Source organism: Eschrichtius robustus, chromosome 2 (genome assembly GCF_028021215.1).
Source record: "Eschrichtius robustus isolate mEscRob2 chromosome 2, mEscRob2.pri, whole genome shotgun sequence".
Classification (NCBI taxonomy): Eukaryota; Metazoa; Chordata; class Mammalia; order Artiodactyla; family Eschrichtiidae; genus Eschrichtius; species Eschrichtius robustus.
In genome coordinates this window covers 94,927,239-94,943,891 of record NC_090825.1, presented here as the reverse complement: position 1 = coordinate 94,943,891, position 16,653 = coordinate 94,927,239, and the positions used below count along the sequence as shown (strand labels likewise).

The window sequence follows — 16,653 nt, the reverse complement described above, 5'->3', positions numbered from 1 at the left end:
CATTAGCAGGCAGATTCTCAACCACTGCGCCACCAGGGAAGCCCTGTTGTCAATCTTTTAATGTTAGTCATTCTTATGGGTGTATGGTGGTCTGTCATTGTGATATTCATTTGTATTTCCCTGAAGCCTAAAGAAACTGACCACCATTTCATATTTATCATTTTGATATCCTTTTTCATGATGTCTATTCAAGACTTCTGCTCATTACCTGTCATTTTCTTATGGATGTATAGAAATTCTTTACATAGTCTAGATACAGTCCTGTCATACACACATATTACAGATATCTTTTCCTACTCTGACTTACCTTTTCATTCTCCTAATAACATTCTCGGAAGAACACTTTAAATTTTAATATAGTCCAACTTATCAGCTTTTTTCCTTTATGGTTAATCTTTTTTTTGGTCCAATTTAAGAAATTTTTGCCTACAGCAAGGTCAGGAAGATATTCTCCCAGAAGAAAACAAAAGCTTCATGGTTTTATTTTTCATGTTTGGACCAAATCTATCTGGAATTAATTTTCGTATGTGGTGTGAGGTGGTCTTTCTTAATTTAAAATCATTATTAAACTTACTATTCAGAATAGTTTCCAGTATGGCTTAATTTTTTCATGTTTACTTTTTCCAGATCCACTGGTTTGATTACCCATATACTGTAGCCATTCTTTCTTAACCATCAGAAGATGACTATCTTGGTGAAAATGCTGTCTGAATAGTTTCCCTTCACTTATGTATTACTTATGAAGGATCAGTGGAACCCACTGAACGTAGACTATATTTGACAAAGAGAGAAAAAAATTTCTTGGTAGCATTGAATGTGCCACTGGTGAACTATAGTGTGCAAAAAATATGAGCTGTCTATAGAGGCAGTATAGCAAAGTAGCGAGGAAACCAGAAAGACCTGGCTTCAAATTCCTCCTTACCTACTACCTAGCTATGTGAGCCTAAGCGTCACTTAACTCCTCCAAATATCAGAACTATAAAATAGTTATACAACTATCTACCTTTCTGGATTATCTTAAAGATTTAGTTAAATAATTTAGATAAAGTGCTGAACACTGCCGAAAACACATCTACTAAACAAAAGCCAGTACTATTTATCTGGCTGTTCAAAACATATGATTACAAAATTAAAACAGAAAGAGAAAATTCTAATGCTGCTAATAAACACTGATATAAAAGCAAGGTAACTACATACTGTGGTTTCCAAGTTTTGGGGATTTGCTTACTAACTTTGAAAGAAAAAAGGTTGTCAATATTTAAAACAGAACAATACCAAGTATGAAAAATGTAAATACTTTTTAAAAAAGTGCCCTGCAGCAAAATATCATTACAACTACATGTTCTTAACTTAGGGAAAGAATTCTTAAGATTTAAGGCATTCAAATGCTAAGTTTGGTTGAAAACTTAAAAACCCACTTCAAAAAACTCTCCATTAATTTTCTTTTGAGTTAGCAAGAATTATTTAACGTAATTAGAATCTAGAGCCCCAAGGTAGATATACACTGCTGATTCGTTACATGGACAAGGTCAATACAAAACTAATAATCTACAAACTGAAGTTAAGAAATTAAGAAAAACAAATTAATGGGCCTTGGGGGTTCTAGCCAGGACAACCAAAAAATAATAAAATTGCTGTTGCATTATATTTCACAAAGAGAAAGATAAAAAGACTAAAAAACTAGAAGTAACATGGTACATGGCACCCTCTTGTGTTTCATTTTTAAATGATAAAAGTTTAAAGTCAATTTCAATATAACTGTTATCTACTAAGTAGCTACTCATTAATCTCTGGCCTTGGGAATTCAAAGGCTGGTGGAAGAAAAATTACTTTTAATTTACTAAGAATAATATTTTAAGTTTTCCTTCATTTTAATAATTACATAGTTTTCCAAAAAAAAATATAAAAGATAGAGATATTCAGAAAAATGCCACATCCACATATAAACAGAGTCTCCCTTCCCTGTGCCCTTCTATCAACAAAACTTCCTTGTGTTTCCTTTATCTTTAATTACAAATCTATATGCCTGGATCACAAAGGGTAACAGGAATCTATTCCAAAGCAGCTTAGTACTTAAGAGTACTTAGTACTCTACTAAAATTCCAGCTTAGCCTCTGACTATGAAATCTAGGGCGTTATTTAATTCTAAGCCTCATTTGGGCATAATAATAGTGCCTACGCCACAGAGTTGTTTTAGTGATTAAATAATAAATATAAATGGCTTAGAACAGTATCTCACCAAAAAAAGTACTCAATATATTTTATCTAGTATTATAATACTATACACAGATGCAAAAATAAAAATGTGCACTAGATAAAATAAATGCCACAAAAATAACCTTAAGCAATATCACTTATTTGGCAGACTCTCCTTTAGAGTTTCTAGGTTAAAAAAAAAAAAAAATTTTTTTTCTGGGTTTGGGGAATTCTGTTAAATTTCAGGAGGAATTGCTCTTACTGTTTCTAATCTATAATATTAAATAAAATATGTAAATGTTAAACTGACATGTTATAAGACAGGAAAAGTCTTAAGCCCAACAATAGAAGGCATAAATTTAAGAATATGCCAAGAGATCTAAAAAAATTTTTTTTCAGTCAGCAGCAAGATGTTCTAGAGAGATACTGGTTTAGCTCAAGTAAGGAATCGAAAAATACCACTAAAAATGTACCAAGAAAGCTAGGGAACACAGACTGAACTTAAAATCTGATTAATTAGCTTTGAAGAACAACTATGAATACAGCACTGTTGCATATAATATTCAGAATCTTTAATGTATGGTGTTTAAGGTGTGTAAGTAGCACTCTGGCTAGCCTATGACTAGATTCTGAACCGGATTTCCACTAAACCTGACCTAGACACTAATGTGCCAGTGATGACGGATATTTTTCTAACAGTAAAAATAGAGACATTTATTGTGCATTTACTATGTACCAGTTAATTTAGACATATTAAACTCTTGACTTCAATATGAAAAAATTAAGAGTTGATGAAAGGACTATCTGTCTTCTATATTGATGTCATAATGATTCTTTAAGAGTTCTTAACTCAATGATTCATACTGTGATTTATTTCTTTCTATTTTTTTAAATAAAAATTTTTTAAAAATTTAAAAGCTAACAATGATAATAGCACTTATTGAGTATATACTATTATGGCACTGCTATTGTTCCAAGTGCTTTAAATAGATTATTTTATTTAATCCTTCACAGTAATCTCATAAGGCAGGTACTTTTTATCAACCATCTGAAGAAGAGTAATTTAAAGTACAAAGTTAACTAACTACTAGCAAAGTTAGGTAGGGGAGTCCTCACTAAAATCCAGAAAGTCTCATGGCAGAACCCACATTCTTATTCACTAGACATATTCCCTCCAACAACAACAAAAATCATCTTTTATTTTTAATGTAGTAAGAAGTGATTATTTAGAAAATTTAGAAAATACATAAAAGTGTAAAGCAAAACTTTTAACTGTCCATACTTTTATCACCCAAATTAACAACAGTATTGTGCAAAGCAAAGACTTCTTGTACTATGGGAAATTTAATTACATTGTAGTCTCTCCATTAAAGTGACTTAATATGATTTGTATGTTGGATTTAGACATCTAAGGAAGAAGTAGGGTTTTGAATTTGTAAGGCTAATATATCAAATATTAATTTAGAAAATGAAAGTAGCCTCTGAATTATTTTTTTGGTGCACAGAAGCTACTCCAAGAACATTTAAAAAACTCATAGTGACATCAATTGTTAGAACTCCATTTAAACTTCCAAGCAAAAGTTGATTTTTTTAATGGTATTTGGCCTTGAAAGATATTCTCTTGTGTATAATTGAATATGGTACAATTGGTATCTTGAACAGACTTAAAACAAAATAAAATGAATAAAAATCTTAGCTTTTCCTTACAGAATATCAACTAATAAGTATAGAAATCATGATGGAAAAATCACTATTTGGCAAACACAACAATAATTCTTTCAGGCAGGAATCATCAACAGATGCTAAAACTAATGACCAAATTATGATTAGAAAAAGGATATTTATATACTCAAAATTATTACCCATAGGATACTTCTAAGCACAAAGGGAAAATGGAAGTTTAAGTAGGTAAACCTGGCAGGCACCTCATTAACCAAGGACTCAGAATAAATATCACAAGTAATGGGGCAAAATGACATCATGTATATCCTGAATATGATGCACTGAGAAGGACATAACATCACTTGTGATATTCGAAAATACACAATCCGAATTTAATCATTAAGAAACATCAAATCCAAACTGAGGAATACTCTACAAAATAACTGGCTAGTACTCTTCAAAGGATCAAGGTAAGAAAGACATGAATGGAAGACAGATGAAGAACTATAACAGAGTAAAGGAGACTTAGGAGACAAGAAAACTAACACTATATGTAACCTGAATTGAACTCTAAACAAGAAAAATTACATTAATGGGACAATTGGCAAATTTTAAATAAGATCTGCAGATTAGATAATAGTATTCTATCAATGTAAATTTCCTGATTTTAATTACCTACTTGAGGTTATGGAAGATGTTAAATTTGAGGAATCTGGATGAAGCTATGGTATGCAAAAATTCTTTGCATTATATTTGCCACTTTTCTAAGTCTGAAATAATTTCAACATGAAAAGTTTTTTTTAATTCTTAAAGAAAAAAATTTTTGAAAAACCAAGCTAAAAAGGAACTCTTCTCCTCTATATCCAATCCCTCCCTGAAACCTACTATTCTACACTGAGAAATAAGGAATTCACCATAAACCAAAGAAAAATACCAACATAACCTGAGTTTTTCACTCTCTCAAACCTACTTTGAAGGGGAAAAAAATAAATTTTAAGTTACTTCTAGCTCCAAAATTCTGACTTTAAGTACTTGAGTTCCAAAATACTTTCTTCACAACTATAAAGTAAGTAATAACAATGTGTCTGCTATCTTCTAGGCCCTGTGCTGACTGCTTTGTATACATTAGCTCCTATTCTTATAACAATGCTGGCAAGGTAGGTATGAATATCAACATTTACAGACAAGAAAATTGGGGATGAATAAGACTAAGTAATTTGCTCAAAGATATAGAACTGTTAGATGACACAGCCAATATTTAAACCCATACCATCTAACTCCAAACACAATAATGCCTCCCAAGAGGACTGCTGAGAGGTCAACAAAACATGTAAATTAGAATGGTAACTATCATCAAATTGTTACCTGGGTTTATCATTAAGAAGAAGCAATGTAAATAACTGAAAAGTGAATTATTACATTTCCAATGATTGTAAATCAGACTTTTCAACAATGAAAATAAGATAGGAAAAGGATTTTAAGAATGCTGAATCGGGCTTCCCTGGTGGCGCAGTGGTTAAGAATCCGCCTGCCAATGCAGGGGACGTGGGTTCTAGCCCTGGTCTGGGAAGATCCCATATGCTGCGGAGCAACTACGCCTGTGTGCCACAACTACTGAGCCTGCGCTCTAGAGCCCAAGAGCCACGACTACTGAGCCCACGTGCCACAACTACGGAAGCCTGCGTGCCTAGAGTTCGTGCTCCACAAGAGAAGCCACCGCAATGAGAAGCCCACGCACCGCAACGAACAGTAGCCCCTGCTAGCCGCAACTAGAGAAAGCCCACACGCAGCAATGAAGACCCAATACAGCCAAAAATAAATAAATTAAATAAATAAATTTTAAAAAAAAAGAATGCTGAATCACTCTAACAGTGTCCGATTCAAATTGTTTATAGAACTATTTTTTGGTTTCCTACATATGTAAGAAACAAATCTTATTAAAAACAGACGTTTTTAGTACTCTGGTAACACAGTATGGTGTAGTAAACACCACAGAATTTTCCTAAAATGATCCTGGGCATTCACTCTGGATTGCCTGGAAAATAAACAAATTGGGCCAGGGCTCTCTCTTTCTCCAGCAGGAGGAACTGCACCAGAACTCATCTCTCCATGGGACCAGGGGTTTATCCCACTCAGTCCTCCAATAGGTGAGCTGCAACTTCCCACAGTCCTCAAGAGCTGGTCAGCGAGTTTTCCCAGGCAACTCTTAAAGACACGTGGCACCTAAACGTGTATAGCTCAAAGCTTAAGTAATGTATATGCCACCCCACTGACAAGGATGTTTTCAATCAGCCTACCCTTGTAATAAAAGAGAACAATGATGTGGAGTGGGAGGAGTGAGGCCTCTATTGGCAAATTATTCTATGTTTAGTAGTATCTACATCCGCGCAGCTTCCTATGAGATAGTGGGAAGATCAGGGGATCTTTCTTAAGTATTCTTGGCTTACAAGTTTCCTCAATTAAACCTATTCTTATCACATAATTCTATCACAATGCAGAACTCCTTCAAAGCCATCAAAGAACATATAGGATAAAAAGATTCACAAATTCTTGTAAAAATGAAAAAGAAAAAGAAAAGGACTTCTTTACCCAATTCAGTTTGGAATATATAATGAAATATATATATAATGAAATATATATATAATATATAATGAAATTATATGCCTTCCTTATAAAATAATGCTTTAACGATAATGTTAGCTAAAAACCACTGACTACTTCAGGTCAGTCATTTAGCGACAGGCTTCACATACACTATCTTTTTTTAATGCTTTCACATGTTCTATGAGTTGGTATTATTATTATTATTATTATTATTATTATTATTATTATTACCTCCACTTTGCAGATGAGCAAAATCAGGGTCAAAGAGGTTAAATAACTTGCCCAAAGTTATATAGCCAGTACAGAGAAGGGCCTGAATGGTTTTAACCACTACTACTTTGCTTTAATTCACTGATATTTCTAACAACTCATGAGGTCTATAGGCAGCATACTGAAACAGGCATACTTTACAGGTGAAAAATGCAAGGTCTATTAACATTAAATGACTTGCTTAGTATCATACTAAATTAACACTAACAGCAATAAGTAAAATAACTTCACAAAACTCAGTCTAACACTCAGTACTGTAGTACTGACAAATGCTATATACAAAAAAAAAAAAAATGCTATATACATAACAGCTCTAATTTATATACATATTCTAACACCATGGTCAAAACATATCTTTCTAAACCTAAAGATAAGTTTAGTTGTTAGTCCTCAATTTTTTCCTAACTATAACTGAACAAGGCTGATGCTGATATAATTGCTACATGTGATACAGAAAACCGTTACAAAATTTGGAATTATCTAGTGAACTTTTATGCCTCCATATCAGCGTGGCAACTACATTAATTGAGGACAATATGACTGCTTATAAATAACTCAAACAACCAACATTAGTATTTAATTAACTTCTATTCTCACTCTGTAAATATTTTAACACTTCCCATGACAACATGCTATAACAGAAAGGACTTCAAAAAAGGCTAGCCATCAACTCTGAAACTAGTTTATATTGTAATCAATATCACATTAAAATAGTACACACCAGAAACAAAAAAAGATCACCTTTTTTTTCCCAACTAACAAAGAATTAAAAGAAAACAAAACAGAAGCTGATTATTCAACTTGGTGATATACTAGTATAATTCCCACATGGAATTTACGAAGAATTCCTTCTCTCAGATTTTATATAAAGTAAAAAGTCAAATCTGGGACAATACATACATACCTTAGAAACACAAAACCTTTGCATAAAAATATAAGCTTCTAATGATCATTTGAATTATATCATTTTTAATGTTCAAAAAACCAAAATGATAAAATTCAAAAAAATTTTTTAAAAAGTTTTAATTCTGGATGATAGGAATATAGGTATTTATTGTTTTAGCCTTTGTGTTTTCCTGTATTTTAAACAGTTCTAGAAATGTAAATAAAAGTAAAACACAAACATTCAAAAAAAACCAAGTGAAACTATGTTTAGTCATCACATGTTGATGTTTATTAAGTTTTCCTGACCCATTCCCTAAAGAAAATACAAAACCAAGAGGCTTTGGTCTAAACTCTCTTGATTTATAATTTTCCACTTTTATTATATTTCTCAAAACTAGAGGATGGACAAAGCAAGAAAATCAGTTCTAAATAAACTCTTGAATAGCTGTTTCATGCAACAGAAGCAGAAACAATAAGCTACTCCCTTCCATCTTTGTTCACTCAACCAGTGTTTTTAAAGTGCCTGACTTACGCATGCTCAGCACTCCCTCTTAAGTATTTAATGATCTGTAATAACCACAGGGGAAAGACAGCAACTACAGAACTTCCAGCATGTTCAAGGTAGTGACAGAATTCATCCCTGTAAGGTAAATTACAGAAAGTTTCTTTTTTCGTGACATGATAGATCAACATGTAATAACTCAATAGGATGTTCTTATAAAAACAGCTCAAGCCTACGTTAGAAACGGGACAATAAGACAATCCTCCTGAAATTCTTTTTTCTGTATCTTATTTAATATCAAGACAAATTACCAACATTTCAAATAATAATGGCTAAAAACTTTTTCCAAAACACAAGACATAGTTTCCATTTTCCACAAATACATGATAGAATTTACTTCAGATATGATGTAGGATATTTGTTTTTTGACAACTCCCCATATAATTCCCTTTTAAGATATAACAACCATGCTATCGTAACCATTAAGAGCAGCAACAGCATCAAAATAATAATCGATGAGGGAAGAACAATCTAGGTAGAAAGATCAGCAAGTACAAAGGCTCTGAGGTAAAAGCATGCTGGTATATCTGAGGAACAAGGAGGACAGTGCCGATGGAGCAAAGGGGAAAAGAGTAGAAAATGAAGTAAGATAAGTAGTAGGGTTTGGCGAGGGGAGTCAGATCATGTGAGGCCTCATGGGTCATTTATAAGGAATTTGGCTTTTACTCTTAGTGAGAAGGGAAGCCACTGAAGAACTCAAAATGGAAAAGTGTAAAATGTAACATATTTGAATAGTATCACTCTGGCTGTTTTACTGAGAAAAGACAAAAAGGAAAGGACAGTGGAAGCAGAAAGACCAGTCAGAAAACTACTGACATAGTCCAGGCAAGAGCTGATGGTGGCGTGGACCCATGTGGAGGCAGTGCAGAGAGCAGTAAGTGGATTCTGCATAATCAACAGGATTTGCCAAAGAAGAAGACATAAGGGAGATCAAGAAACTAAAATGAAGCAACTAAAGTAGTAGGATGCAAACCAGGTATCCTAGAAGCCAAGTGAAGAAGATATTTCATGAAGAAGAGAGTAATAAACAATCTTAATCAAATAAAGGAGGACTGATGAGAACCTTTGGATTCAGCAACAGTAGAGCTGAAAAACCTGATTAGAATGTGTACAAGAAAGAATAGGAGAAGAAAAATTTGAGACATTGCGTACAGAAAATGTTTTTAAAGTGTTTTGCTATAAAGAGAGGGAAAGAAATGAGGCAGTGGCTGGAGAAGGAAGTAGGGACAGAATTTTTTTTTTTTAAAGATGGAAGAACATATTAACATATTATAGACTAGCGGGAATGATCTAGAAGAGAGGAAAAAATGATACTGAAGAGGGAAAAAAGCTAGAGCAATGAGGAAGAAGTAAACTAGTATATAAGTGGGTGAGTTGGCCTTAGCTAGGAGCAAAGTTCATTCATCTCTTATAGAAGAGAGTACAAGGACACAGATACAGAGTCTGTAGAAGTTCCCTTCTGATTGCTTCTGATTGCCTAGTGAACTTGGAAGCTACACGTTAGAAGTGCTACAGGTTTGAGAGGGGAGGAGAATGTATCAGCAGTTATCTAGGAGTGTGGGAGAGTGAAATGACCAGGGAAATGTAATGTGATTACTGGGTAGCATTAAGGAATCACTGAGGTCACAGATCACGAATTTAAAGTGAGGCCAGCATGTATGGTTATCTTTTTTTTCTCTAAGTATGTTCAGATGTGTGGATTCAGGCAAAGAGCTGAGTATATACAAGCCTATGATTATCATGACTGACCACGGAGTTTAAGCTGGGCAAGGAGAGTAAGACATCAGGAGGATCAGGGACAGTGAGAAGATAGATTTAAAAGAAGACAGAAGGTTCCAAAGACACACTGAAAAGATATAAGGAACACAGAAAGAGAATACAGGATTCTGGATATAAACATGTCTATTATTCTAAAGCTGCCATTTATCTATTAATAAACATTGAACAGTTCAAAAATGTATAACTATACCTAGAAAACTGTCAATAAAAATTTTTATCCTCAAAAAAAACCAACAAAAAAAGGGACTGAAGGTCCCAATGGGCTCAAAGAACTGTTGGAGTAACAGTAATTGTGATAAGAAAAGATAAGAGATGGTAGCAGAGAGTGGAAACTGTGAAATTAAGATGATGGAGGGACTTAAGTCTGGATAAAGACATGGTCTAGAAATGAATAGTGAAGTGGGGTAACAGGCAAAATTCATTGGAGAAGAGGAATTCCAGTTTGAAGATACCAGTGTACTGAATGAACTATCCACATGAACGTTGAAATAACCAAGAATTATAACACAAGTAGTACTGGAGTGAATGTCAGTGAACTAAGAACTAAAATCTGTTAGGAGACAATTCTCCATGGGTGTTCCATTCCTGCACATCATGTGAACAGAGGTACTGACTGCCTTTATTGTGGATTGTCTTTTCAAGCAAGCTTGTATAGCCAACAGCCCTGGAAAATAGATACTGTTTCCCTCTAAAGCAAAGGGTAGGTTTAACTATACTTTGCTTGGAAGATATTCTCTTCCTCCAGGACATGGGCAGATATGCTTAGTGTCCATTATAAAAGATTCCAGTTCACTAAACTTGGGCTTCCTCTCCTATAACTCAATCCACTGTGTGTGCAGGTCTTACCTGCACCTTATCAAGTCACACTTTAGCAACTGGGACTTGAGTAACCAGTGTAAGCAAATGCTGTCACTTTGACTACTGCTTTGGCTGTCAGAAATAAAGTCCTTTGTTTCTGGCCCCGAAATCTCCCATCTTCTGTCAGCATACATGAAACTGTGGTAGTTAACTTGTTAGCTTGCAGGTAGAGTAAAATCTCAGACCACTGAAAAGTTTTTGACAAAATCTCCAATGAATAGGGAGTGGGAATGAGAGATTACTGCAACCGGATTGGTAGAAGTAGGTATAGTTTGAGAACATGAGATAAAGTCTGGAGATGTTTTAGAAGAGAAAAATGTCTGGAAAATGTAATGAGAAGCAAAGAGAACACCCTCCAGACTCAATGGTATGAAGAAAGAAAAAGAGAAAACTGCTACTACTTGAGAAGGTGGCAGGTAGTGTCATCAGGGAAGCCAGATTTCACCTACAGCAAAAAGGTGAAGATAATATTAACAGAAGAGGTTGAAGATAAGGAGAAATTTGCTGATGACTGACCTTGAGTTCCGGGGCCATTATGAAAGATTTTCAGGAGATAGAAAGGGGTGGGTTTGGGGGTTAGACCTGGATACATATAGTAAAAGACCCACGAGCGTTGGGGTTCTTGTGGTGACTTACATGAACAGGAAAAAAGGGCATGAGGAAATTAGTTGCAGTTAGTCTTAATTAGATTAAATGACTCTGTGCTTCTACATCCCTCATCCCTCTTTTATCCACCCAACATCTACAATGGAACACTTATTTCTTACCAAACAAAACATCATTTTAGAAAATTTAGAACACAGAAGTTTTAAAAAATTGAAATGCCAAAATTGTTGTTTAAGACAGTAAGAGGCAAGTGTTAACTTACTTGAATTAGATCTAAAATGCCAAGTTCACTTTCTGAAGAATCCACACAGAAGACAAAATATAATGTTGCATAATGTCTATAAATCAGTTTGTTGTCAGATCCTCCAATTAATCTAAATGACAAAACAAAACAATTGGAATGTTATAGCTACAAAATGAAAAACATTTTCATTAGTTCAAGAAAACTGACAATTTGTTTAAAACCTTCTATAAAATGAAAAGTAACATTTAATGACATAGCATTCAAGTGAACTAGATGGTTGTTTTCTTCAGAGAAGTCAAGTAAAAGATGCCTATGCTTAATATTAGTTCATTCATTCATTCAATTATTTACTGAGTACTTACTATGTGCCAGGTACTGAGAGTGGGTAAGGAGCAATAAACAAACAAAGAAAATATTATCAGAGTGGAAGGGACTACTTAGAGAATCAAAAGAGGAAGATGCCACATTGATGGATTTGCTACTTCCTATTGGGTGTTAAAAGAGTTGATGTTTAGGCTGAGATCTAATGATAAGGAACCTGCCATGAAAAAATTTAGAGAAGAGCATTTCAGGCAAAGGTAAACTAATAAAAAGGCAATTTCATCAAGAACGAAGTATCTGTGTTCAAGAAAGAAAAAGAAGGCCTGCGATCAACGAAAGATTAGTAAGCGATTAGGTCAGAGAAGTAGGCAGAAATGAGATCATAGGGCATTTTTAAGTGCTTACTAGATTTAACTCCATAGGTCACAGTAAGTTACACAGCTTAACACTGATTATCAACTAGGAAAAAAAAATGACATTTCTTCTTAAGTGTTGGACAGATTTACCATCAAGATCTTCTCCAAAAACACATTTTGTTTTGGAATATAAGTGCAAGAAAACTGAGCTATGAGATACTCAATCCTTTTGCCAAATATTTTTATTTATGTTGACTGGAATTTCAGCATTTTAAAAATAATAATTCAGGGATCATTACAAACACCTCTTATTTTTCTAAATATAGTTTAACTGTTCCATAGTTAAGTTTACAACAATTCGTTCACCTTCTCAAAAGACCCTTTAACACTAATGAAACATAAAGAAATCAAGGCTAAATGTAATCAGAGCTAACTGAACATTCAAACAAGACAAAGGAAAATAACACCTATTTCTTTTATTTTTTTTTTTTTGGCCGCGCTGGGCAGCATGCGGGATCTTAGTTCCTGATCAGGGATCAAACCCATGCCCCCTGCAGTGGAAGCATGGAGTCTTAACCACTGGACCGCCAGGGAAGTCCCTATTTGTCACTCAATAAAAGTAATACTAAATTCACAAGTTTTGTAGAAACAACTTCTCTAAGTATACATCATTATTTTTTATTACTTTATATCCTCTAATACCAAAAGTGAAAATGATCTTTGACAAGAATTAAAAACTCCTACTATCTAGAAAAGGTATGCAATTTAAAAATATGTACAAGCACTTTAAAGATTCTCTGAGTTGTATTTATATACTATCATTGCAACTGTTCCTTGAAAGGGACAAAAAGCACCAACAGCAGACTTTACTTCATCCTGAATCTGCAATTTAGTGATTATCTTAAATTTTTGTTTGGATCTGCTTTAAAAGAAGAACAAACTTTTGAAAACTGTAAGTTTCAAAATGGCAATTAAAGTTATTAAAAGAAAACAAAATATTAATATAAGTACACTTTTTGTTATAATTTCATCTTTATACTATAGTACAATACTGATTCAAATTCTTGTATAGAATGCAATACACGATATAAAAGCTACAGAATTTTAGAAATCCTTAGTCCAAATATCTTATTTAACATAAGAGGAGAAAACTGAGGTACAAAGAATTTAAGTGACCTAACCAAGAAAACCAGCTTGTTAGTAACAAAACTAGGACTAAACCAGATGTGCAGCCTTGTCTCTGATGCAATATTTGCTTTCTACTTTTTGTAAGGTTGGAAAAGAATAATTACAAACTCAAGTCATACTTCCTAGTTCAAACAGTGCCCTGGTTAGACCAATCAATTTCTTGCACTGTGCTGGGTGATTAATTTCCTATGAGATTAGAATATTAAGGAGCTGAGATAAAGGGAAACGATGGTAATGGCAAACACAACTCAACTACAGTTTAAGAGAGATAAGTAAAGTACAATTAAAATACAGAAACAGAAAGCAAGTACATCTGTCTCAACTATTAAATTGGAGGCCTCGAGTTAACAGCAAAATTTACAAATCATAGGTGTGTATCTGCAAATTTAAGAGCAGCATGACATAACCTTTTAAGAAATGCAGACTTTCTACATGATAAAAAGTAATTTATAGTCAGGTAAGAATGAATTCTCTATTATGAAAACTATTTTTCATAATATGCATCACACACCTTAAAAGTACAGAAAAGTGTAGGTTTCTCAGACTAATCTCTGATTATTCATAATGAGGTTCAGCTAAAGTTTAGTTTTTGAATTGTCACTGAGGAAATATCTTGTTAAGAAATTAAACATATAAACACGGGAAGGAACGTTTATGAAACTATTTGAGAACAAATTATTTTCATGAAACCCATTAAATTAAAACTATTTACAATAGTTGGCAAACTAATCATAAGCAATTTTTATTTATTCATTTTAAAAATAGAAAAGTCTTAGCTGAATTCAAATCTGTCTATCTAGACACACACATATATTTGAAAAGCAGACGTCAGAATTGATCATAATATAAAATAAAGGGTGCTATCTAAATTCTTATGAAAACAGGTCCATTCACCCTAAGGCATACTCTGTAGTCATTAAAAAGAATGAGATTGCTTTAGATGGGTTTATACGCAGAGTTTTTCAAAATATAAGTGCAAACAAGCAACACGAAAACCAGGATACATGTGTGATCCCATAAGTAAAAAGTTTTAAGGTTATACTTTTATATGTTAGTGCAAAATTAATTTTCTAGAAGGATACACAAGAAACTGGGAAGAAGGACTAAAGCTGGAGGAGGAAGACTTGGTCTACATTTTATACTTCCATGTAATGTTTGAATTTTTGCCATATGAATATACTACCTTTATAAAAAATGCCTTTATAAATTTTTAAAAGAAAAAGATTAAATATCTTCAAAAAATTATTTAAGTTAGATTTATAGTTAACATAAATGGCAATTAATTCCCATAATCCAATTAGGAAATTTTAAGATAAAACAATTAAACAGTATATATTTTACTCATATAGTCAAAGATTAGAAATGTCCATGAAATGCTTTACTTACAATCCTCCTTCTAGGAAATTACAAACATTTTCATCTCTCTTAGATACCAAATGGAATGTCTCCCTGATGATTTGCTGTTGTGTATCTTCACTCTGAGAAAGAATAATTCATATATGTTAGGATCTAATTTCTAGGTTTAACAGCATTATAAGAATTTAAAAAATAAAAGGTAGTAGTATCTGTCTGGGAAATTCATCTAAGAGTGTAGTCCTTGGAGAACTAACCTATCATACCTTAAAAGAAACAAAACCCAACATTTTTAAATTAAAAACAAAACAAAAAATCAGCACTATAATTATAGTTTACCACTTCAATAAAACTTATTTCTCAGCTTCAAAAACCAACAAGAAAAATATCAGACACATGCATTATAGACACTAGTAAAAGGGACACTAGATATTAACTAGTCAAAGCCCATTGTTTTACAAATGAGTAAACTGAAATAAAGAGATGAAGTTATAAACAATTCATGTACCTAATCTATATTTTAATGGAAGAAAGTACAGAAGTACAATTAAGTAAGTTTAACTAAATGCAAATTGAAGTAAGAGTCTATCCATCTTACTCATTTTTATATAAGCGCTGCCTAAAACCAAGAATTGATTCACTAGTATTTATTAAATTCACCAAGCAATTCATATCCCAGTAAAAAAGAGTCAGCTTCTCAAACACTGCAATAGAAAACTGGGCAAAATCATGAACAAGAATTTCACAGGAAAGAAAATATGATGGTCCATAAACAAATAAAAAGATGCTAAACCTCATTAGTAATGAAATGAAACACAAGTTAAAGTAACAATGAGATAACTCCACATGTACCATATTAGCAAAAATGTAAAATTATGACACTATCAAATGTTGACAAAGATGTGGAGTCAAAGAAACTCATCCTACCAGTGGGAAGGTAAGCGGTATTACCACTTGGGCAAAAAGTTTTACAATCCAGCACTCCACTCCTAGGGACAATGATAACCCATATGAAACCATTACTTTTGAAGGTCAAAAACAATAGAAAATTGGCAAGTACATATACATAATAACATAATAAATTCTTAACCTGTATACCAAGAAGCACATAGAAGAATGTTCATAAAAGCACCATAACAACAACAAAAAGCTGAAAACAACCCAAATGTCCACCAACCACATATAAATTATGGCACTCTTTTTTTTTTTAAATTAATTAATTTATTTATTTTTGGCTGCATTGGGTCTTTGTTGCTGCGCGCGGGCTTTCTCTAGTTGCGGCGAGCGTTGCAGTGCACAGGCTTCTCATTGCGGTGGCTTCTCTTGTTGTGGAGCATGGGCTCTAGGCATGCGGGCTTCCATAGTTGTGGCTCGCGGGCTCTAGAGCGCAGGCTCAGTACTTGTGGTGCACGGGCTTAGTTGCTCCACAATATGTGGGATCTTCCCGGACCAGGGCTCGAACCCATGTTCCCTGCATTGGCAGGCGGATTCTTAACCACTGCGCCACCAGGGAAGTCCCTGTGGTATGCTTATAAAATAGAATTCTATAAGCAATAAAAATTAAATCGGTATATTATACCCATCAATATGAATGATTCTCAAAAGTTTAATGTGGAGAAAAAGAGTTACCATAGCTCAAGTTGCCATTAAAAAAATACCACAGACTGATGGTTTAACTAACAGAAATTTATTTTCTCACAATTCTGGAGGCTAAAGGTTCAAGACTGAGGTGCCAGCATAGTTGGGTTCTGGTGAGTGATCTCTTCTTG

General features: G+C 33.6%; 1 protein-coding gene across 1 annotated transcript in view; it reads right to left on the bottom strand.

Moving 5' to 3' along the window:
• Window positions 1-16,653, bottom strand: part of AP3S1 (adaptor related protein complex 3 subunit sigma 1) — a 68,903-nt gene that overhangs the window by 29,333 nt on the left and 22,917 nt on the right. The window contains exons 2-3 of the mRNA XM_068535753.1: window positions 14,918-15,009; window positions 11,685-11,796 (exon numbers count right to left, since the gene is read on the bottom strand). Coding sequence (XP_068391854.1) covers window positions 11,685-11,796; window positions 14,918-15,009 — 204 coding nt within the window. The remainder of the gene's footprint in view (window positions 1-11,684; window positions 11,797-14,917; window positions 15,010-16,653) is intronic.